Raw genomic sequence first — 22,299 nt, 5'->3', positions numbered from 1 at the left:
CTTGAAGAGGGCAGGGGCTGAGGACCACGTGGTGGGTAGACGCAGGCTGGGATTTGCAGGAGACAGTGTCTCCCATGAGAGGTAGCGCTACAGGTCTTGGGTTCAGAACCCGTCTGATCAGAAGCCTGAGTAGTGGGCAGGAGAAAAGGGCAAAGTGTTGGGAAGACAAAGGCATGTTTTAAGGGTGTGGTCTGTCTGGTCAATCAATATAGGTTGTCAGTTCAACCTTCTGGCTGTGACTGTGGCATGGTTTCCTCTGATGTCAGTAGCTGTAGTCACTGAAAACTGTGAATGTCCCCCAAGTTCTTCCAGTGGGGAAACACCACACTGAACGATCTCTAGATACTAACTGTTAACCGCAGAGACTATGAAGAGAAGTTTCATCCCATCCACTTAGCAGAGGAGAACTCTGATGTGGGATTCCCCTCTGTATGCTGTGATTACCATTGGTAATAAAGAAACTGCTTTGGGCCTATAGCAGAGCTATAGGAGAACAGAGCTAGGCAGGGAAAACTAAACAAAATGCTAGAAGAAAAGAGGCGGAGTCAGGGAGGCACCATGGAGCCGCCAGAGTCAGACACGCCGAAACATTACCGGTAAGCCACTGTCACATGGCGATACACATATTAATGGAGATGGGTTAAATTAATAAGTAAGAGTTAGCCAATAAGAAGCTAGAGCTAATGGGCCAAGCAGTGACTTAAATAATATGGTTTCTGTGTGGTTATTTCGGGTCAAAGCTAGCCAGGTGGCCAAGAAGAACAAGTGGTCTCCTACTACACAGAACCCTGAGGCTCAGAGGTAGTTGTGCCTTGATTATTCAATGATGCACAACTAAACCTTGATTTTTGGCCGGCTGCCTTGTATGCCTCTTCTGGACACTGTGCCCCAGGCATGGGCTTCTCTGTCCAGCTAGTAGGACCCTTTGTGCTTACTCTAGGCCCTGCTACCTGCCACCTACTTCTCATCAACACCCAGGAAAATGTTTGGCCCATGGATTGTCACCCTCCTCTGTGGTTTGCTGGGAGCCACACTGGTCCAAGCTAACCTTGGTCCCCCTGCAGTGCTAAACCTGGGCCCAGAAATCATCGAGAAATGTAAGTCATGACCCTCCTCCCTCAAGCCTCATTACCATAAAGCAAGGGACAGATGGAACAGCCCTCCAAAAAGCAGGGGAATTTTTGTCAAAGGGGTAAATCAGGCATGGTGGAGCCCAAGACTTGAGTGAGACAAGAGTAGTGGCTGAGGTATGAAGGTCTGGGATATTTTGATCTCAAGATCCCATGATGCCAAGATGTCCTCAAATGAAATTATTCTAAAAGCCACTACCCCAGGGGTCTGGGAGCCTTATTAGTAGTATATGGCCTCTGCATGCAGGGATGCACCCCAGTACTGTCCTTGCCTGGACTCCTTTCAACAAGTTAACACCCAGCATATTCCTGGTCCCCAAAGCAGAGGCCTGGTCAGAGTCTGATGGCCTCAGTCCCATACACAGGTTTGTTACTCAAGCTCCATGACCCTGGGCCTAGCCTCACTCTCCATAAGCACATGAAAAGGTCTTTCTCCCCAGGCCAACCAGAACTTACAACACCATAGGAACTAAGCAGGGTCACAGTTTTCTTCCCAGCTCTTCTCTGGCATGGGGCATAGTCCTGTGTGCTAGAAGATACTTGGAAGCACCTTCCACCCAGATATGGACACATTGCCTTCTATGACAATGTGGCAATTACCTGGGGGACAAGCACTGTGCCAAAGGCTGGGGGAAGCAGATGACCTAAAGCCTATCCTGTGACGCCCAAACATGTGGCATTTGAGCTATAGGAAGCTTGGAGTGAGCAACCATGGTATAAGTGTGAAGCCAAGGAGTTATGACCAGTGCAGTCTGGAAGGAGATTCCTGCAGAACCCCTGCAGGAGAGTCAGTGGCCCTGTCTAAGCAAGTGACCACTAAGGGTCAGAAGTCACTAGGCAACTGAATCCGTTAACTCCATTAGAAGATAAAAGCCGTACCATAAACCTTAGGAGGGGTGTTTGATGTAAAAGACTATATTGGGACATCAAAGGAAGGAGGACTTGACTAGGAGGGACAAAGAGAACTAACTCTAAGGGGCACCCAGCAATGAGGTAGCACCCAAGGACAGAACACACTCACACTCGGAGACCCCTCCCAAGGTCTCCTGGGCCTGGGTGTGACTAGGGCCTGTTGGATGGAGGGAAGCTAGCAAGGTTATGCTAGGCCAGCACTGGCCTGATGCTGGCAGACAGAAGCTGCAGAGCACATCCCTGCCCTCCGCTGAGAATGTCCTTTGGATTACGTCCCTGGAAGGAGACGCTGTTATATCTCTCCAGAGGACCATCTCTGTGTGGCCCCTGGAAGCTTGCTGGAGGCTCTTAGGACTCCTGAGAGCCTATGCTGGTAGGGTTAAAGACTGACACCTGGCAAAGAAAAATGCTAATGCAACCAGTCCCATTAACACAGAATAGGCAAATGCTTGGTAGGAACGGCCGAGGGCCCTGGATTACTGTCTGCAGAATGGGCTCTGGCCACTGGTGAAAAGCCAACAGGCACCAGCCCCAAGGCCCTTGCTCCCATTTCTTGCTTGCTCTGCTCAGCACCTAAGGTGCTCTGGACAAGGGGACAGTGAAGGATCCAGAAGAACATTAGCAAGTGTGATTTGGCCACAAAACTGTCCCCAATCGGCTTCTTAGCTCAAAAAATATTTGGCCTGACTAGGGAGAGGGAGGACAGAGATCCTGCATCCCAGAAGTGACTGTCAACATTCTGAGTGTGAGGGTTCCCACTGTCTCAAGACCACCAGTCTCACCTAATGCCAGGTCCTGAGTGATGACCTCCTCAGCCTCCTCATGACCTCTAATTCCTGGATCTATCTGCAGACCTGACCCAGGCACTGAAGAACCACGATGCCACTGCCATCCTCCATGAGTTGCCGCTGCTCAGTGCCATGCAGGAGGGGTCTGGGGGCATCCCCATTCTGGACGGCCTCATGCGCTCTATTCTGAGATACACCATCTGGTGAGCAGTGCTGGACAGGGCTGGGAGCTGCCTCCTCCCCACACCTCTGCCCAAGTATGCTAATTGCTCCGCTTTCAGTCAACAAACCTCGTGGGGATTGACCAGACTAAGCCCCTCTTTTGAAAAGTCCCAGAATAGCTAGGAGTGCCCATAGGCAGTGTCCCTGGTACCCTAAGAGGCAGTCACATAGGAAGGTAGCCCCAAGTGGTACAGTGTCAGGAGCAGGCAATGCTTCTCAGTGGATGTCATGGCTAAGCAAACTAGCATTCCAGGCAAAGGGACCAGTAGGGCAAAGCCATGGAGGGGCAAGAGCCACTCAGAATGATTACATTTCAAACCCCACAGCAAAGAGTGACAGGCCAGGAGGGTAGGGCCACAGAGGGGCTCCCGGCCAGCCCAACAGACTGAGGCTAAAAACCAAGGAATCTGCAGAGAGGTAAGCAAGGGTGTAGGGGAGAGACAGAGGTAGGACCATGATGGAGAGGCTGGGCTTGGGGTCTGATCAGATGTGCAGAAGTCAGGAAAGAAGATGGGAACAGGTTCGGGTAGGGGACACACTATCTGAACCTGAATGTGACTCCATCTCCCCTCCTCTCTGTCCAGGATGAGGGTCACCTCTGCTAACATCCTCCAGTTGGTCGTGCAGCCTTCCACCTATGACCAAGAACTGGTAGTCAGAATCCCCCTGAACATGGTGGCCGGACTCAACACGTGAGTATCCCCTGAATCTGACGCAGCTAACCTAACAGCCTCATCTCCTTGCTCTCCTCTCTCCATGCAGATATCTGGAAATGAATCCACAAGTAAGAAGAGCAAGTGCAAAGGCCCTAAGTGTTACTTGCCTTGCTCAAAAATGGCAGGGGTGGGGGTGGGGTAGAGTTGAGATCAGCAAGCTGTTGGAGCCTGATGATGCAAGCCCAAGACGAGAACTTGGCTTTTATGGAGTATGAGGGTCATGAGCAACAGAAGGTCTGAGCCAAGGAAGAGCTATGGGGGGACAGTGTGGGAAGAGTGGAGGCAGGAATGCACCATAGAAGGTCCTTCAACAACTCTAGAGGAGAGAGTGATGGCTGAGGTCAGGTGAACAGAGGAGCAATCAGATTCTTGCTATGTGTTGGGAGCAGGCAGAAACAGCAGGGACTCTATGGAGAGAGAGATCAAGGACTGCTCCAGGGTCTGCTCCCAGGTCAAACCGGGAGGAGCAGCCAGCAGCCAAGAGGACTAAGCTTGAGACTGGCAGGCCAGGGGACGATGCGGAATCCACTATTGCCCTGCTATCGTGCGGAACTCAAAGGACATCCAAGTGGGGTGCAGTGTGTGACTTGGACTCCCATGGCATCCATAATGGGTGAGATCAGGAGAGGACTCCAGATGTTGAAGGGATGAGGGGAACCAGCCAAAACAGTGAGGGACAGACACCCATCTGCGGCTCCCATGTGGGCTTGAACAGCTCTCACTCTCACTGATGTTGTCTGCATAGGCCACTGATCAAGACCCTGGTGCAGTTCCAAATGAACACCGAGGTCCAAGCTCTCATCCGGGTGGAGAAAAGCAAGAGCGGCCCTGCCCGCCTGAACCTTAGTGACTGCTCCAGCAGTGAGAACACCCTGCGCCTCAGCCTGCTGAACAAGTGAGTGCCAGGCTCCATCAGGCCCGTGGGAGAAGCAAACCGTGGCCTTGCCCGTGTCCCTCCTGCGACCCCAGGATGCCAAAGTAGTTCTGGATGGCAAAGATGAAAGTAGCAATGGTGGCATGACACCAGGACGGGAGGGTGGGTGTGGGGTGTGGGTAGCGGTGGGGTGTGTGGGGTGGGCATGCAGCAAACACCTGCTGACAGAGCAGAGCCTCCATTTAGGATTCCCATGTCACCGAGGCAGACCTAGGTGAGCCCAAAGCAAGTTTCTCTTCTTCCTCGACTGGGTGATATTGGGCAAGTCACCTTCAGATGCTTCCCTTTTCTGGTGTGGAAAATGCTGCTGATGACACTTTCCAGGCAGCAAGAGTGACCTACTCATACAAGTGCATGTCACCTCTCAGGGGACCCGTCAGCTCCCAGCACCCTAATGTCAGCCCAGATCTGTAAAGACAATACCCAGGTTGATGTCTGGCCTCAGCTCAGCCTCTTCTTCAGCTTTGGCTAATACCCCGGGTAAACTTGAGCCAGCTCCTTCCTCCCAGGATCCCATATCACTCTATAAAGCAGGGTCAATTCTCTCTTATAAGCTTCCTAATCTCCTACTCTGCTTTGCCAAAGGCTCTCCTTCATGGTCAACTCCTTGGCAAATAATGTCATGAATCTCCTGGTGCCAGCCCTGCCCCAGATGGTGAAAAACCACGTGAGTCAATCCAGGCTTCTGGCCTATGGAGATGGCATCCCCTGTAGGGCTAGGGTGGGACTGCAGGCTGGTGCCAACCGAGTCTGGTCTCCTGGGGTGGGATCCTTCTGGGACTGAATAATTCCTGAAGCAAAGAACCACCGAGTCAATGAATTGAGCCGCTGAGTCAGCGAGATCATTGAGGTCAACGCAACAGAACAGCCAAACTGCCAGGAGGCTTTGATCAGTGGCATGCTGACTAAGCTTTTAACACTTGTCTCTACAAGGGCTGAGGGTAGAAACTACGTGGAGCTTTTGCTGACTTCCTGGCTGTAAATCCTACCTCCATGCTGACTTTAGTAAAGGGGTATCATGGGGCAGAACTGGGAGAAGGCGAACAGTAGTAGCGAGCCTCTGTGAGGTACTGCAGCAAACAGACAGTAGGCAAGAGCAACCTCAAGAGCAGTAGACAACAGCAGGTGAACAAAACACCCAGGGAGGGGTGGCCTTTCCGCCTTCATCAAGTTTATTTTAGTGTGTTTTTATGTAAGTCTATATACCTTACCTTTAAAACCTAAGCTGGAAATCCCTGAACACCCAGCATTTTGTGCTGGAATACTGTCATGAGCGAGCTGTGGCATGCCCCTGCTCAGCCGTCCAGACGTGCTTTGAAGGCAGTTCAGCCCACCAGACCAACTGCATCTATTTCACTTGTGCCAGTAAACTCGGGCTCTGCGTGTGTGTGTGTGTGTGTGTGTGTGTGTGTGTGTGTGGTGCTGGAGATAGAACCTAGGGCTTCACGCCTGCTAGGCAAGTCTTCTTCAACAGGAGGCACCTGCAACCCCAATATGCCACAGGTAAACTAACATGCCGTAAGTGGATCCATTCCTAATTACCTGTGATTTCCATTGTAAACTCAAGATGCATTCGCTTCAGTAGTTACCCAGAGGGCTCAGACAGCTGTCGTTTCTTAACCATAAGCCTACAAGATGCCATTTGTCTCGCTGGTACCATGGCAATGTTTAAATGAAAATGGTAACATAATAACTAGCACAAGCTGGGAAGAAAATATTCATAATGTGTCTAGTCCAATCGAGCAGCTGTTTGACCACTTGTACATCTCCAGCTCTACCAGCAGGCACTCATATTTTCATGTGACTGTACCTGATGTTCTGTGGTCTTCATCTAGCACTTATAATCGTTATAATAGTTGGATCAGATTTAACTGTGTGTCAAAAGATATTTTTAATGAAATGCTGTACTAAGATTACTTTAAAACAACAGTGATATTTAAAACAACATTTCATATGCATGATGGGGTTTTATTTTAAAACAATAGAGTATCAGTTTCTCTCCAAATTGTTCAAAATTGTATCAAATCCTACCAAGTGACTTTCAAGAAAAAAACAGTGTGGCATTTTGCTTCTGCTAATCATGGTCTATTGTATAATACTGAATTGTGCTTGGTTTTTTTTTTTAATTCATTCTTGGTAAAGTTTGGTAAAGTGAAAGGAGTGTTGCTTTTCTCTGTAAAAGCTTTACTTTGAAAGATAATCACGTTCTTTTGAAAGTGTACTAATTTCATGAGAAGCTTTAGTGGGAAACGCACATGTGTTTCCCTGAAAAGAAAAGCACTTATTTGAGACTCGTCAAAGAAAACCCCTATTTCTGTGCTGAGAAACAGTCTACTGAATCTGTTATTAGTAGACTAAATGTCTACATGTTACAGATAAACATTTTACAATTTTACAATCAAATTATTTAAAAAAAAAAAACCCTAAGGGCTAAGAATGCACCTTGGTGATAAAGCACTTACTTAACGTGCACAAGGCCCAGCACCGAGAGAGAGAGAGAGAGAGAGAGAGAGAGAGAAATCATAAATGAGATTTTACTTTACTGCAAAGATCCAGTTTATTCTTAATATCACGTGTATGGGTGTGTACGGGAGAAGGAGCATATTCTGCATATGTGGGAGCCCGCTAAGGCCAGGAGTATCTGATCCCTGAAGCTGGAATTTCAAGCAGGTTTGAATGCCTAGGGTGGGTGCTGTGAATCAAACTTGGGTTCTCTGAAAGAGTAATACACACTCTTAACTGTTGAGCCACCTTTCCAGGCCCCTGGATCCTATATTTTATAGAGTTGATTGAAAAATAGTATTGACCAATCTGGAATAGGCTGGTAACCTCAGCTTCTCAAGAGTCTAGGAAAGGATAGAAGTTCAATGTTTGCCTGTGCCACAGAGCAAGTCAAGGCCAGTCTGGGCAACTTGGCAAGATCCTTCCTCAAAACTAAAAGTAAGCCAAAAGGGCTGGAGATGTTGCTCAGTGGTAGAGCACTTACTGAGCATGTGTGAGACCTGGGAACGGTCCTCAGAGGGGAAGGAAGGAAAGGAGAAAAGGAAGGAAGGAGGGAGGGAAGGAGGGAGAGGGAATGGAAGGAGGGAGAAGGGAAGGGAGGGAAGAAGGGGGAAGGGAGGGAGGGAGGAAGAGGGGAGGTTGGAGAAAGAGAGTTAGGAATAGGAGAATAAGCAGACACATGTGGTTTCCAGCTCAAGCCAACTGCTCACTAGTATTAGAATTCTAACCCCCGAGTCAGATGTCGCTTGGCCTGTCTGTCCCTCCTCCTCTCTGGGCCGTGGGTTAGGAAAGCTGATGGAAACAGGGAACCATTGTTCACACATTAGCATTTCTCAAAATACACTATCACACAGGAATATTGAAGGGGGTAGTCAGTGAGATGGTACTTCCATTAGAGCAGCTAAGCACCTAAAGGTCCGCGGATCCTAAAGATAGCATGGCAAATGTTCACACACACACACACCTTCAGCAGAACAGCTAAAGCCACACTGCTGCCTCTAGGAGCTACCTATACTTTGACACTTTGGGGCTGGGCTGAGAGGAGGTGTATGTAGTAGCGTCCTTGACCTGTGTCCACTAGATGTCAGTATGGCTCATCTGACACATTAAAAAATGTTTCCCAGCGTCTTGCCAGAGACCAAGATCATTTCCTGTTGAAAGGTGCTGTCCATGTTAGACAGAGAACTCCCTGGTGGCACAGCGATGTGTCTGGGGCTGGAAACTCACAAAGATACAGAGACGGCTTCCATCTGATGTGGCGGCCCAGCTGGCCTCTGCTCTAGAGTCTGAGGTGGGAGGAGTTCTGTGAGTTCTTATGGAATGAACAAGTGAATTCTTGGCTTCCTCTAAGGAAGCGTGGGCTACTTTGAGTAATCATAGGTGTTCTGGAGAGGGGAGCTGGCAGGCCAGGCACAATCTGGACACAAGACAAAAGGCAAACTATTGCAGAAAGGCCCTGAGTGGCCCTTAGAACAGCCATGGACTCTGAACAGCAATGGGAGACAGAGGTGGGCAAATCTGTGTGTCCTCAACTACACAGATGAATATTTGACTAGCTGGGGCACTGCAGTGAGACTCGGGCTGGGGAGACCAGGCCCGGGACACTGCGGGCGTAGGACCGACTCTTCACTGATGGCCCTGCATTTGTGCTGTTGCAGCTGTGCCCTGTGATCCAGCAAGCCTTCGATGACATGTACAGTGACTTCCTGAAGCTGGCAACAAGTAAGGGCTCTGCTGTCTCCACTGTCTTTTCTTTATCTGTGGGCTTGGACTTCAGACCCCACCTTTACCCAGGAGTGGCCACCCCCTCACATCTGATCAGCGCCTTGGGCCCAGAACCAGCACACAGCACTTGCTAAGCCTTGTCCAGATGCTGCCGCTTCGGGGTTCTCAACCTTCCTAAGGCTGCAACCCTTTAATGCAGTTTCTCATGCTGTGGTGACCCCCAACTATAAAATTATTTCATTGCTACTTCCTAACTCATTTTTGCTAGTGTTGTGAATTGTAATGCGGATGTCTGATATGCAGGATACCTCATATACAGCCCCCAAAGGCTGAGAACCACTGCTCTATGTGAGCAGATACTCAGGTAGAGCTGAGTTAAAGCCCAGCTCTGATGCTGACTTGCTCCTTACCCTTTTTTTTTCTCAGTTTCCTAATCTGTAAAATAAGGCTTTCTACCTCCCAACCTCAAAGGATTATAGTCACCATTTAAAGATTATAGAAAGTTATGAACATATAGAATACACTGCCTAACATAGAGTTGCTTAAAAATCAATGCATGCCAGATGATGGATAGATGATGGATGATGGATAGATGATGGATGGACGGAGAGACGGACAGATGGACGGATGGATGGATGGACGGACAGACGGATGGATGATGGATGGATGGATGGATGGTGGGTGGGTGGGTGGACGATGGACGGACAGACGGATGGATGGATGATGGATGGATGGTGGGTGGGTGGGTGGATGAGTGGTAGACTGATTACTGTGTGCTACTGAGAGGAGGGAACAGGGACAGAAGTGAGCTATGTGCCCAGAACAGACTTGATTTTTCCCTCCCTGAAAGTAGCAAAGAGGAGATGTTATAGGCTTCTACCCTCAACCTTGGAAATTGGTCCTTCTCAATCCCTCAGAGTGATAATCAACAAGGCGGAAGAAAACCCTACCATGTGCTGATTTAGGATCCAAAGAAGCATGTCACAGGGTAGCCAGAGTGAGACGAAGGGAACAAAGGAAAGGGCCTAATGCATCTGAGGGCTAAATCCAGGGCTGGGCATTTCTGTCTCACTTCCTCGGTGCACTCAATGGCCTGACTGCATGTGTGGAACAATCTCCTCCGAGCTCACAGAGGAGATTCGTGGTACAGATGACTGGAGCCTAATTCCCCCTGCTCCAATTAGAGGTGAATTGTTATGGCCATGGCTTACCTAGCATGTGTGAGACTCAAGGAGAGAGAGATCAGTGACAGAGGCTGGAAGAGGGCAGGAACAGGCCATGCATTGTCATCTCTACCCAACAGCTGAGAAGATGGGATATCTCCATCCCCGTTCACCAAGCGGAGAAAACCAAGGCAAACACAGGTGATGGTTGAACTTGTAGGTGCACATCTGCAGTCAGCGCCCAGAGTGGGTTGCAGTGAGGTGAGGGAGGCACAGGTTATAAACAGCCTTTCAGGCTTGGCATAGGACTGGATGGGTTCCAGTTATACACATAAAAGTCTATCTCTGTGCTGGTGTTTTGAATGGTCCCTATAATCATTGCCATAGTTACCACCAACAGCATCCTTTTCCCGGACTCTGGCAGTGTTCCTACTTAGAAGCTGGGGCTGTAGAAAATCACCCCACCCAACCACACCCTCCATCCTCACAAGCTTTCTTCTTGCTCTGAGAAGCACCCGTAGGCCTCAGCCCTGGAGCCCTGACGTTTGACCTTCTGTCTCCTGCTATCCAGGACAGTAATATCATGCTCAACCTGAAGGTGAGTGTTCAGACCTCAGAGCCAAGTGGGGACACTGAGGAACAGCTGCGCCTCTATGACCACCCAGGGCCTAATACCTACACGGCATCAGGGCACACAGCTGATAAAGTCAGACCCTAAGAACTCTGTGAAAGGCAGCAAGCAGAACTTCATGCCCCACCACCCAAATGTCCTGACCTCAGCCTTTGACTACGTGTGTATGGCTCCCTGGCTTTCAGGCAAGCTCCTGCCAAACCCCAGACTTCTGATGGCATTGCAGCATGGCCTCAGGACAGAGGCATCCTCAAGGAGCATAGAGCCTTACCATTCCTGGATCCATCACTCCCTGGCTGTGTCGCTCTAGGAAGATTTCTCCACCTCTCTGAGCCTCAGTTTCCCTGACTGTAAAATATCTATTTTAATACTAGGAGACAATTAGATGAAACATACTGGCTTCCCAGACAGGAGGCACTCGGTAACAGTGGACCTCTGTAAAATACCGCACTGCACACTCCCTGTGGGTGGTGTGAGTCCCAGACCTGTTCTCAGGAGTCCCTCGGAAACCACAGCATGGGACAGTTGCTTCTGCTCTGTTGTAATCTGAATCCTCTCTTCATCTAAAGGGTTTGAGAGGTTGAAACCCAAGTGAAAAGCAAGCATTTCGGTTACATGCTAGGCACAGGTAGCATGAAGCCACAATCCTAGGCACTCTGAAGATGGAGCCCACAGAGGATCATTGGAGATGAGGTATTAGGGAGCAGCCTAGGAAGATGCCACTCTATAAACATGAGGCAGAAGGACAGAGGGAAGGATGGAAAAAAAATTGAGGGAGGGACGAAGGGAGAGTAAAGGTAAGGGACTCAGGAGTGGAGGCTGCCAGACACCTGACAGGCATTGCCTTCATCAATCCAAGCTTCCCAACACAAAGGCGAAGCTGCGGAGCAGACAGAATGCCAACTGTGTTAGTCTACTTTGTGTTGCCTGGACACAGTACCTGAATGGTTTATAAGAAATAGAAGTTTAATTGGCTCATAGTCCAGGTAGCTAGGACATCTAAGCACATGGTGCATCTTCTGGTGAGGGCCTCCATGCTGGATCAGCCCATGGTGGAAGACAGAAGCATGAGGGAGGGTGACAGCAAGGGCAGCCAGGGTTGAGCTTACCTTCCAGTGGTCTACTCCACCTGCAGTCACTAGGCCACTCCTGTGCCAGCACTGACCAGTGATCAAGGCCCAGTCACCTCTTGAAGGACTGGGATGAGGCTTCCATCATGAGACTTCTGGGAGCCAACTTCCCCTCCCCACCAGCACAGTCCTTTCCTTCCAGGTGGTTAAGGGATACAATGCAGAATCAAAGCCCTCAAACCACGCCCTGTCCTGTGTCTCCTCAGGCCAAGCTGCTGGACTCACAAGCGAGGGTGACCAACTGGTTCAACAGCTCTGTGACTTCCCTGATGGAGACCACCCCAGATGGGGCCCCTTTCAGCCTGCTCCTGAGGCAGGACCTGGTGAATGGCGTTGTGAACACCCTGGTCCCCAAGGAGGAGCTCGTGATCCTGCTTAGATTCGTGGTAAGCCCCACTGCGAACAGGAATAACTCACCTCTGCGTCATCAGCCCACTGAAAGGAGCCTGGGGTGGGCTCCCAATAATGATCAACTCTGCCCTCCCTTCAGAGAGACCCTGTTTCTGACATGCGATGCTAGAGCCAAAAGCACCCCCTTAACACCCAGCTTGGTCTCTGGTTCTGCCTTAAGGGACCGGGGATGCCTATTTCCTCCTCCAGATATCCTCAGGGGGCTCAAGAGCTTTCAGGATCCTGAGGAACCCAGAATGGTGCCTACACCCCAGTAGTCACTAACTCATCAAGATCCTCGTTTCTCCTGAGCCTGGGTACCAACACATACTCCAGTCCTCTTACTGCAGCATGTAACTGACTCACGTCTCCCCTCTCTCCAGATCCCTGAGATAGCACGCCAGCTACAGGAAGACATCAAGGAGATCAATGCAGAGGTGGGTCTGTTTCTCATCTGTAGCTGGCTGGGTGCTTGCTGCCGCTGTCCTTGGGTCTCTGCAGTGGAGAAGAGATGTGGGCTGCTCTCTTGTTTTCCACTATGGGGACCAGGCCCCCTGGAAGCCCAGAGACTTCCTTCAGTCTAGCAGAGAATCTTAAATCTAATGATTACCTGGATGGACTGGTGCTGGGTGATAAGGGCAACTCTAAGGCCCTGCTCCAGGCTGAGAAACCAGAGAACACCCACACAGGGGCACTGGAGAGGGCGGAGGCTGGAGCACAGAGGGGGCCACAAGGGCCTGTGCACTGTAGCCAGGCATGTGGGTCTGATGATGTCTTTCTAGGCAGCAAACAAGCTGGGGCCCACCCAGATGGTGAAGATTGCCACTTATAGCGGTCCCCAGATCGTGCTGAATGAGGATGGTGCCACAGCAGCCCAAAGTATCATCCTGGAAGTGTTCCCAACCAATACAGACGTCCGGCCCTTCTTCTCCCTTGGCATTGTGAGTTCAAGTGTCTGTAGCATAGAATAAAAGACTGGGGAGGTCTTCCTTTCCATTGAGAACCAAGAGTCAAGAACTTTGGGGGGCCATCAGCAGCCCTAGGGAGAGAGGGATATAACTCCCATTAAGGCAGCTACATTCCAGGTAGGGGCATTTTCCAGAGAACAGGCAACATGCAGCCGCTGAACGGCAGAGCCCCTCCTGGAAGGAAGAGGAGGGTCAGAGTAGGGCAGCAACCACATGTACTCCAGAGGGCAGCAAAGACTGGAGAAAGGCAGGCTCATGAGTACTGGCACCCAGGCTTACCCTAGGGGGTGAGCAGTACCTGTTGTGAGGAGGAGTTGACTCCTCAGAGTGGGGGTTCTCTATGTGCAGTTCTACACCACACAATCTCAGGGGTGCCTTTACAGACTATAGGTGTATTAGTACCTCCCAGAGAGTTCATCTTGACTTCCTGGCTTTGCAGTGAAAAACAGCGTGAGAACCCACTTCTCGGGCCAACCTAACTCCCTGATGACCCCTCCATGGTCAATGGGAAGCACAGCGGGAAGAATTGGTTACCTGGGCTCCGCTATAAAGGAGCCCAGTGATCGGCCTCGGGATCAAGCTGATGCAAGGCCTGAGCTCCGTGGGTCAAGCCTGACTTAGCCACTGAGCTTTGCGACCATATTAACGGTGCTTAGGGCTTACCAGGGCCACTGACCCTCCCAGGGACACGAGAGGACTGACGGGCTCCCTAGAGGGGTGGTGGGCTTATTGAAGAAAGCGTTTGAACTGCCTGACACACAGTGAGCAACCAGTGTAGGTTGACTGTGTTGGAAATGTCATCCCAGGTTTGAAGGGTCACCTGTAAAACAGGGACTAGGGTATGGAAAGTGGGACCCATAGAGGCTAAACTATTTCCCAAGGTCACAGAGTCAGTAGCCAAGAGTCAAATCAGATTTCCTTGACCTCGATCTTTTCTGTATAACCCTCCCTCAAGATAAATTCTCTTCAAAAACTGAGGGCTGGGTTCTCTTGTTGCAGGAGACCAATTATGAAGCTCAGTTTTACATGGAAGGTGACCGGTTTATGCTCAACTTCAATAACATCAGGTAAATGCGTGAATCTATGAGGTGCTGCTGAATACTGGACCAGAGCAGTGGGTTTCTCTAAACCGCCAGTAGGGGGCACCAGAGATGGCTGATGCCAGAAGGCTGCCTTGCCAGGCCTGATCTGCCTTAAGAGCTAATTCCAAATAGAAAATGAAGGGGCTTTACAGGAGCCACAGAGTGAGCCAGCCCCGCCAAAGGGCTGGCCTGCCATGCCCCACCCAGGCTTAAAACGGCCCATTCTGAAACTTCACAGAAACAGTTACAGCCCCAGGTACTAAACTTGGGGCCCAGCACAGAAGGACATCTGTGCCCCTGCCAGCCCTGCAAGGTCTACCACCTTCTGTCCCAAACTAAGTTCAGGTACTCCAACTGGAGGCTCCGGTGATAAATTTAGGGGCATTTAGAGGAGCACTTTATTCAGTCCATACAGGGTAAGATGATAGCTAGGTAGAAAATGGTAGATGACAGACAGACAGATAGAAGTTAGATAGGTAGGTAGATAGAAGATAGATAGATAGATAGATAGATAGATAGATAGATGATAGATAGATAGATAGATAGATAGATAGATAGATAGATAAGAGACAGACAGACAGACAGACAGACAGACATCAAACTATTCCATCACCCAAACTGGAATCATTTCTACATGAGTAGTTGAATGGGAATTAGGGACCCCTCTAGAAAAGACTTGAACTAATTAGTTTACCAATCCTCCCTCATTCCCGGGTGATTTCCTATCTTTTGGGCCACCTTGGTTAGACTGTGGCACCGTGAAGCAAGTACCTTTCCTGCTTTACCATTGTCCCACGAGAGCCTGCCTGTGCCTCAATAAATGAAGTTATTGACTGAGACCCCCAAGGAACCACTCTCACAAGTATCTCTGTTACAGTATTGATCGCATCAAGCTGATGATCTCAGATATTAAACTGTTCAATGTAAGTATTAACAGATTATCTCTAAGGGCACGGGACTAGAATGGACCATTCTAAAAGGAGACAATCCACCCAGGATTTGCTTTAAGAAGATATCGCAGGAACCCCAGGGTGGGCTGGGGGTTTCCTCACTTCCCTAGAAAGTTTGGTCTGCAGGCTCCCAGTTTTATTGAGCACTGTCTACAGACATAACTGAGAACACCAATCATGTACAGATCTAAGCCTGCTCTCTATTATAAATAATGTCCTTCCACTGACCCTGGGCTGCCCCTTCCCTCTGGTCCTCAGCTTCCCAGGTCCCTAGCCTGAAGAGAGCTCATTTGGGCTGAGTCTTATCTTCATCTTGGGGTTTGTTTTGTTTTGCATTATTTTGAGTTTGGCTGTTGTTATAGGTGATGGTTTTGCCGTTTGGTTTCAATTTTCATTTGCTTTATTTTGTTGGTGGTGGGTTTGGGGTTTTTGTTTTGTTTTGTTGAGACCAGTCTCACCATGTAGCTCTGGAGCCAGCCTTGAAACTCATGACAGTTCTCCTGCCTCTACCTTCTGATTATTGGAACTGTAGATATCCATTACCACACCTGACATTTCGTTGGTTTCTATGAGTTTTTTGTCTTAAAAAACAATATTTTAATGTAAGGTTCTTCAAAAGCAGCATTCCCTCGGGGTGCTGCCGGCTGGAACAAAGTCCCTGAGGGTAGAGCATTCTCAATGAGCCACAGGCAGAGCAGGGGGTACCTCTCCACAGTCTATCTGGTCCGCCAAGGCAGCTCCAGCCAGTAGGAGACCTGGCACTCTGACACATGCCTACTGGCTGCCCTTGTCACGGGGGACGAGTAAGGAGCCCTGTGATGGCCCAGAGGACCTGATGAGCAGCCTGGTAATGGCTTTCCTTTTTCTCACAGCCGGATATCCTGAAGAGCACCCTGACTAAGATCCTTAACTACACGTTGCTGCCCAATGAGAATGGTGAGTCCCCCAGCCTTCAATGTCCTTTCCTACGCTACTGAACCTCCTGCCTTCACCTGGGGACCCTTTTATTCATGGACCACTACCTTAGTTAGGGTTTCTGTTGCTATGAAGAGACATTTTCTTTCAAACTACCACACCTACCCATCTTCTAAGCATAGTTCAAATTCTCCCTGCTCCAGGAAAAGACTCTCCTGTCTCCCCTTCCTACCTCCTCTTCCTACCTCTCCTTCCCACATCCCCTTCCTCCCTCCTCCTCTGCCTCACACTCCTGCCTCATCTCCCTCCCTTCCCCTTCTGAATTCCCCCTCCCAGCCTGGTCCTTCACTAATGACAGATCTAAGGCAGACAGGGAGGAGCTGGCAGTCCCCAGACTTCAGTGCCAGCTAGAACCACGTGCAGACAGAGCTCACTCAAGGGGCCACAGGCAGACTGAGCTCAAGTGCCCACCTACTCTTGCTGGCTGGCTGACCTTGGACAAGCTGCCTGGCCCTCCTGGGCCTTGGGTTCTCCAGCTGTGAAAGGGAAAACTTAGAGTACTTTCCTCAGAGATAAGAATGAGAGGAAGCAGTGAGAGGTGGGGCTGGTACCTGTGACATCATCACCATTTGTGGGGGGTGGAGAGACTGGTACCTGTGACATCATCACCATTTGTGGGGGTGGAGAGACTGGTACCTGTGACATCATCACCATGTGTGAGGGGTGGAGATTGCTGGTACCTGTGACATCATCACCATGCATGAGGGGTGGAGATCGCTGGTACCTGTGACATCATTACCATGTGTGAGGGGTGGAGATGGCTGGTACCTGTGACATCATCACCATGTGTGAGGGGTGGAGATTGCTGGTACCTGTGACATCATCACCATGTGTGAGGGGTGGAGATTGCTGGTACCTGTGACATCATCACCATGCATGAAGGGTGGAGATCACTGGTCCTGTGGCATCAACATCATGTGTGAAGGGTAGGGAGATCTGGTCCCCATAAAATCATTACCATGCATGAAGGGTGGAGATCACTGGTACCTGTGACATCATCACCATGTATGAGAGGTAGGGAGACTGGTACCTGTAACAGCATCTCCATGTGTTGTAGGAGGCTGCTTGTTTATGCCCCGATATGGCCAACTAAATCCACTTAAAACCTGAGAGAGCTTGAAAAGGAATTCTAAGGCAAAAAAGAACAGAGTTTAGCACAGTTTCTTGGTAGCTACAAACTTTTTTTTTCCTAGATGGGTTCACATCAAGCAAGGACAGGCTGTTTTAAGAGAGGTGCAGCTTCTTTAAAAAAGCAGCAGCTTCCTGGTTTGCTAGCACAAACAGCTCTGACTCAGGAGGTCCAGCTACAGAGCATTTAAATGGGCTTTGTGAGCAGAGTGCCACAACTTGCTTAATGGCAACAAAGACCCTCTGTGTGCCTGAAAATGGGGCAATGTGCATGGCTCTCAGGGGCAGCAAAGAACCATGTGTGATGAGTGGGGAGATCTGGTACCCTGTAACAGCATCACCATACATGAGGGGTGATCGCTGGTATCTATAACATCATAACCATGCATGAGGGGAGATCGTTGGTACCTGTGACATCATAACCATGCATGAGGGGAGAACATTGGTACCTGTGACATCATAACCATGCATGAGGGGAGATCGCTGGTACCTGTGACATCATAACCATGCATGAGGGGTGATCATTGGTACCTGTGACATCATAACCATGCATGAGGGGAGATCGCTGGTACCTGTGACATCATAACCATGCATGAGGGGAGATCACTGGTACCTGTGACATCATAACCATGCATGAGGGATGATCACAGGTACCTGTGACATCATTGCCTGTAGTAATTAGAGCGGCGGGGCTGCGTTCCCAGCACCCCAGCCGCCTGCTCAGCTAGCTTATGCCCCGAAATAATTACACGGACACTGTATTCTTTTAAACACTGCTTGGCCCTTTAGCTCTAGCCCTTACTGGCTAATTCTGATATCCCAATCAACCCATCTCTAATAATCTGTGGGCACCGGTCTTACCGGGAAGATTCTAGCCTATGTCCATCCTGGGTCGGAGCTTCATGGCGTGTGTCTGCCCGGGAGCGGGGCATGGCGTCTCTCTCAGGCGTCTGCTCCAGAGAGGAGAGCTGTGGAGTCTGAGCTCACTTCCTCTTCCTCCCAGCGTTCTGTTCTGTTTGCTCCTCCCACCTATCTCTAACCAATGAGAGCCAAGCAGTTTCTTTTTATTTAACCAATGACCTTCCTCCATCAATTGCCTTTTTAATTTTGCTCTATGAGTGGGAAATCTCAGGGAGCGAAACTTCTGCAGCAGGTGTTGGGAGCCATGGCTGTTCTTGAGCAAGAGGGTTGGATGTGAGGTGCATTGTGGGACAACCAGAAGCTGGTGCCAGAGGCCCAGGTAGGGTTAGGCAAATGCCAGAGTAGAGGGCACGCATGCAGAAGGAGGGAAACAGCAGGTCCTACATGCCAGATCCAAGGCGTGCTTCCAGGAACTGTGAGCATGCCCACGGCTACCTAGGCCCAAACTGACCCACCACTCTCTGACTGCATTTGTTATTTCAGGCAAAGTGAGAACTGGAGTCCCCCTGTCATTGGTGAGAGCCTTGGGATATGAGAAATCCGTGTTGTCTGTGAACAAGGTGAGAGGCATGTGGAAATAACCAGTCTGGGCAGGGGTGGCCTACATGCCACCACTCCTGGCTCTGTCAGGCTGTGGGCACTTATAAGTGAAAAGCCAGTGCTCCTCCCACCCCTCACTCACTTATTCAGGAATATTTCTTGACTGTGTAATATGTGCTAGGCATGGCTCCTAGTGTTTCAGGCCATAGACACAGAAAAAAAAACACTGTCCCCCTAAGACAGCCTACATTCTAGCAAGAGAGACACCTATATAAATTAATATATAGAATTGAGTAAGTAAAGGCTGGGGAATAAAAGAAGGCAGGCGGGGCTGGAGAGATGGCTCAGCGGTTAAGAGCATTGCCTGCTCTTCCAAAGGTCCTGAGTTCAATTCCTAGCAACCACATGGTGGCTGACAACCATCTGTAATGAGGTCTGGACAGAATATTGTATGCATAATAAATAAATAAATAAATAAATAAATAAATAAAAAAGAAGGCAGGCTCAGAAGAGAAAGTGGGAGGCTGGTATTGGTGGGGTGGGCAGGAAAGGCCTCTCTGAAAAGGTGATGTTTGCTGGTACCTGGAAGGCAAGACAGTGAGCCCTGTGGAAGGTGGGAAAAGTGTCCTACAAAAAGGACCAGCAAGTTCAAAGGCCCTGAGGCTGAGATGTTTACTGTTCCAGGAAAGATAAGGAACAGGTCTGGGATGTGAGGTAGCACCCAATGCTGTAGACTTCAGATTACCCACACCCCTGTGTGGTTAAGACCTCAGCTTGAGGAGACCACAGTGACTGCTGGGTTGGCCGTGCAGCTGCCACCAGGAGTATGGTCAGCAAGGCCTGACACACCCTAGGTGTTTCATAAATGGCTGGTAAGCTGGTAACATTGCTGGCTACAGCTAGGACGGGGCTGGACAGAGTCAGGCACCTCACACCCGCGTCAGCCGTAACAACAAGGTCAACACCAACTGTGCTGTCATCTTCACACTGAGCTCATGAGGTGAATCCATAATCTCCTTTTTCAGATGGGGAAACTGAGACTCAATGACCAAAAGAGCTTTTCCAAAGCCACACACCCTCCTGGTGGCAGAGTCAGGATCTGCGAAATGAAACCTGCCCCCATAACCCCTTACTTTAGCCCCAACTTCTTCATGAGCCAGTCAATGAAGTGCCCATCTTGGTCAGCATACCAGTGGGCATTTATTAGGCACCTACTATGTGCAAGCACTGGCCACAATAATGAACAAAAGAGAAGGAAACCTCTGGCCCCTTAGGAGAGAAAGGGGGGCTAATGATGAGAAAGCCCGCAGACGACTTGCTGACCGCCCTGCTGTGACAAGGTGTTCGGCCTCACTCTACAGAGGCACTCTGGGCCAAACCTGTGACTCTTACAAGTCCCAATTTTCCTCCAAGCTGCCCATTAGGACCACGGAGCTCCTGAGCCATTTAATTATGGAGAAATCCCAAAATCTAAATCCATATTCCCCCTATTTCCAAATGTCCCGTTTGGCTCTATTGGTTCCTCTGTAGCCAGCAATTCATAGCTGGGTGGCGCCATACATTTCAACTAGTGTAAGGAGAGTGAAAAACAGAGTGAGTTAAACCCAGCATGTGAGAGGAGATGATGGGACACAGACGACAAGGTCATGTGCCTGTCGCTCGCTTCTACTTTGCTCGGCACTGTGATGAGATCAGAATACAGTCTTGGGGACTAGACCAGAGCAAGTTTTATCATTACACTTAGGTTTTTTTTTTCCTATTTGTTTTTAAATAGACAATTGTTTAAAACTCAGGTGTCCTCTAGAGACAGCCAGGAATCTGCCTTTATAAAATTCTAGGCGTCCCCTATGGGCTTGAGGACAACTGCCATACACAACGCAACCACTGCACACAAACCCTTCCAGCCACTGTGCACAAAGCCTTCCAGCCACTGCGCACAAAGCCTTCCACTGGGCCAAGAGTGCTAGAGGAAATTACTGTTCGTACCCAAACCCGCGGCTTACAACTGTGTTACATGCTCTGTACGTGTGTGTTCAGGGTCATGACTGGTCCCCGAACACCAGGGCTTCCTTCATGGAAAACAAAGGCAGGGCAACCCCCAAAAAGCAGGAAGTAAATATCAAACCAAAGCAATAAACTAACCAGATTGACTCTTCTTCGGTTCCAGGGTGCCCTCAAGCTCACTCCAGTCTCCTTCTAGAACCCTGGCTCTTCTCCCTCCTGGTGAAGACCTGCACCGGAGCTGCCCAGCACAGGCCAGGTCCCCACTGGGAGTGTGGGAGCCATCCATGTAGACTACCCTCCGCAATCAATAAACACTTGCCAGTGGCTCCTCTTGTCAGAGTGGTTTTGTCTAGAATGCAAGCCCCCTGTCTCTGGCAGGCCTGGGATAGAGACCTATGGGAGGGGTTCAGACACCTCTGAGCCAACCTGGACAAGTCTTTGTCATATGGAAACTCCATGACCACAGAAGGCTAATGGGCCTGGTTGGGGTCTCCTCCCTTTTGGATGGCTTTCGAGCACCCATTTTGTTGATCTTGTAGGCATGGCAGGTCATGTGCTCTCTGAGCCCTGTGGTTCTGAAGACAGGCAAACAGGATACGGCTTCCCCTGGGTGGGCCTCTTTGCCCTTCAAGCGGGGAGAATCACGGTTCTCACCTTGCAGAGCTGACGTGAAGATTAAATGAAGTGCCTCCTGGCACTCAGCCAGTAGCACTGTGGCCTCACAGGCACTTGCCCCCTGACCTCAGGGAACTTATCACCAAGGCCTTTCCTACTCAGACAAGCATGAGGGCCATTGTCTCCGAGCTTCCGTGAAGGCCCAAGGTTCTGGAACAAGACAATAGGCCTCTGTTTTTAGGCCTGGGTTATGCCCACACCCAAACACAGCCTTCAGTCACACAAAAGCCTTTACAGGAAGACAGGAGCAGTATCTGGGAAGAGGCAGTACTGGCTGTCAGAGTACAATCTCCAGGCGAGAGCTGGAGCTCAGGGAGGAAAGGGTGCTCAAAGACTAAGTTTAAAACAAAAAGAAAATAAAAATGGAGCTAACACCTGTCCTGCTTCTGCCCCAGTTGTGTAGGAGAAAACCCTAAGTCAACTGGAGATGGTCCTGTCTGCCGTGGGGTGACCACACCACCCAATTGGAGATGGTCCTGTAGCCGTGGGGTGGCCACACCATCCAATAATGAAGGAGCTGCGCTCACCCAGCTCGATGCATGCAGAAGCAAGAGGCTGGGTCCCCACAAGGCAGAGCCTCTGCACAGCTAGGTGGCAGAGAACTCAGGCTTGGAACTGCCGTGGTAGAGCCACCAAATCTCAGTGCCCTTTCTGGGCCCTGACATCAAATCTCAGCTTTCCCTGGGCATGCTACCTGACCTTAATGGGGGCACTTGCCCCTCGAGAGCTCAGCTCCCTCGTGGATAGAATGTAAATAGTCAGAACAGCTGGTTAGCCCCTCCTGTGCACCAGGCCCATGCTCACATCTGTATG

General features: G+C 50.0%; 1 protein-coding gene across 1 annotated transcript; it reads left to right on the top strand.

The window, feature by feature from the left end:
* The first annotated feature begins 982 nt into the window (after nt 1-982).
* On the top strand, nt 983-21,007 carry Bpifb1 (BPI fold containing family B member 1). Its single transcript, XM_041670732.1, has 15 exons — nt 983-1,097; nt 2,895-3,033; nt 3,637-3,744; nt 4,514-4,663; nt 5,288-5,369; nt 8,863-8,926; nt 10,605-10,690; nt 12,060-12,239; nt 12,627-12,680; nt 13,026-13,184; nt 14,211-14,278; nt 15,171-15,216; nt 16,116-16,179; nt 18,751-18,827; nt 20,975-21,007. The coding sequence occupies exons 1-15, from the start codon at nt 983-985 to the stop codon at nt 21,005-21,007; spliced, it is 1,425 nt and encodes a 474-aa protein (XP_041526666.1).
* Nucleotides 21,008-22,299: the final 1,292 nt, after the last annotated feature.

This window comes from Microtus oregoni, unplaced genomic scaffold, assembly GCF_018167655.1.
Source record: "Microtus oregoni isolate MIOR12 unplaced genomic scaffold, Mior012 000020F_ref0000438, whole genome shotgun sequence".
Lineage (NCBI taxonomy): Eukaryota > Metazoa > Chordata > Mammalia > Rodentia > Cricetidae > Microtus > Microtus oregoni.
Note: the sequence above shows the minus strand (reverse complement) of the source record. Positions and strands in the feature narration are given on the sequence as shown.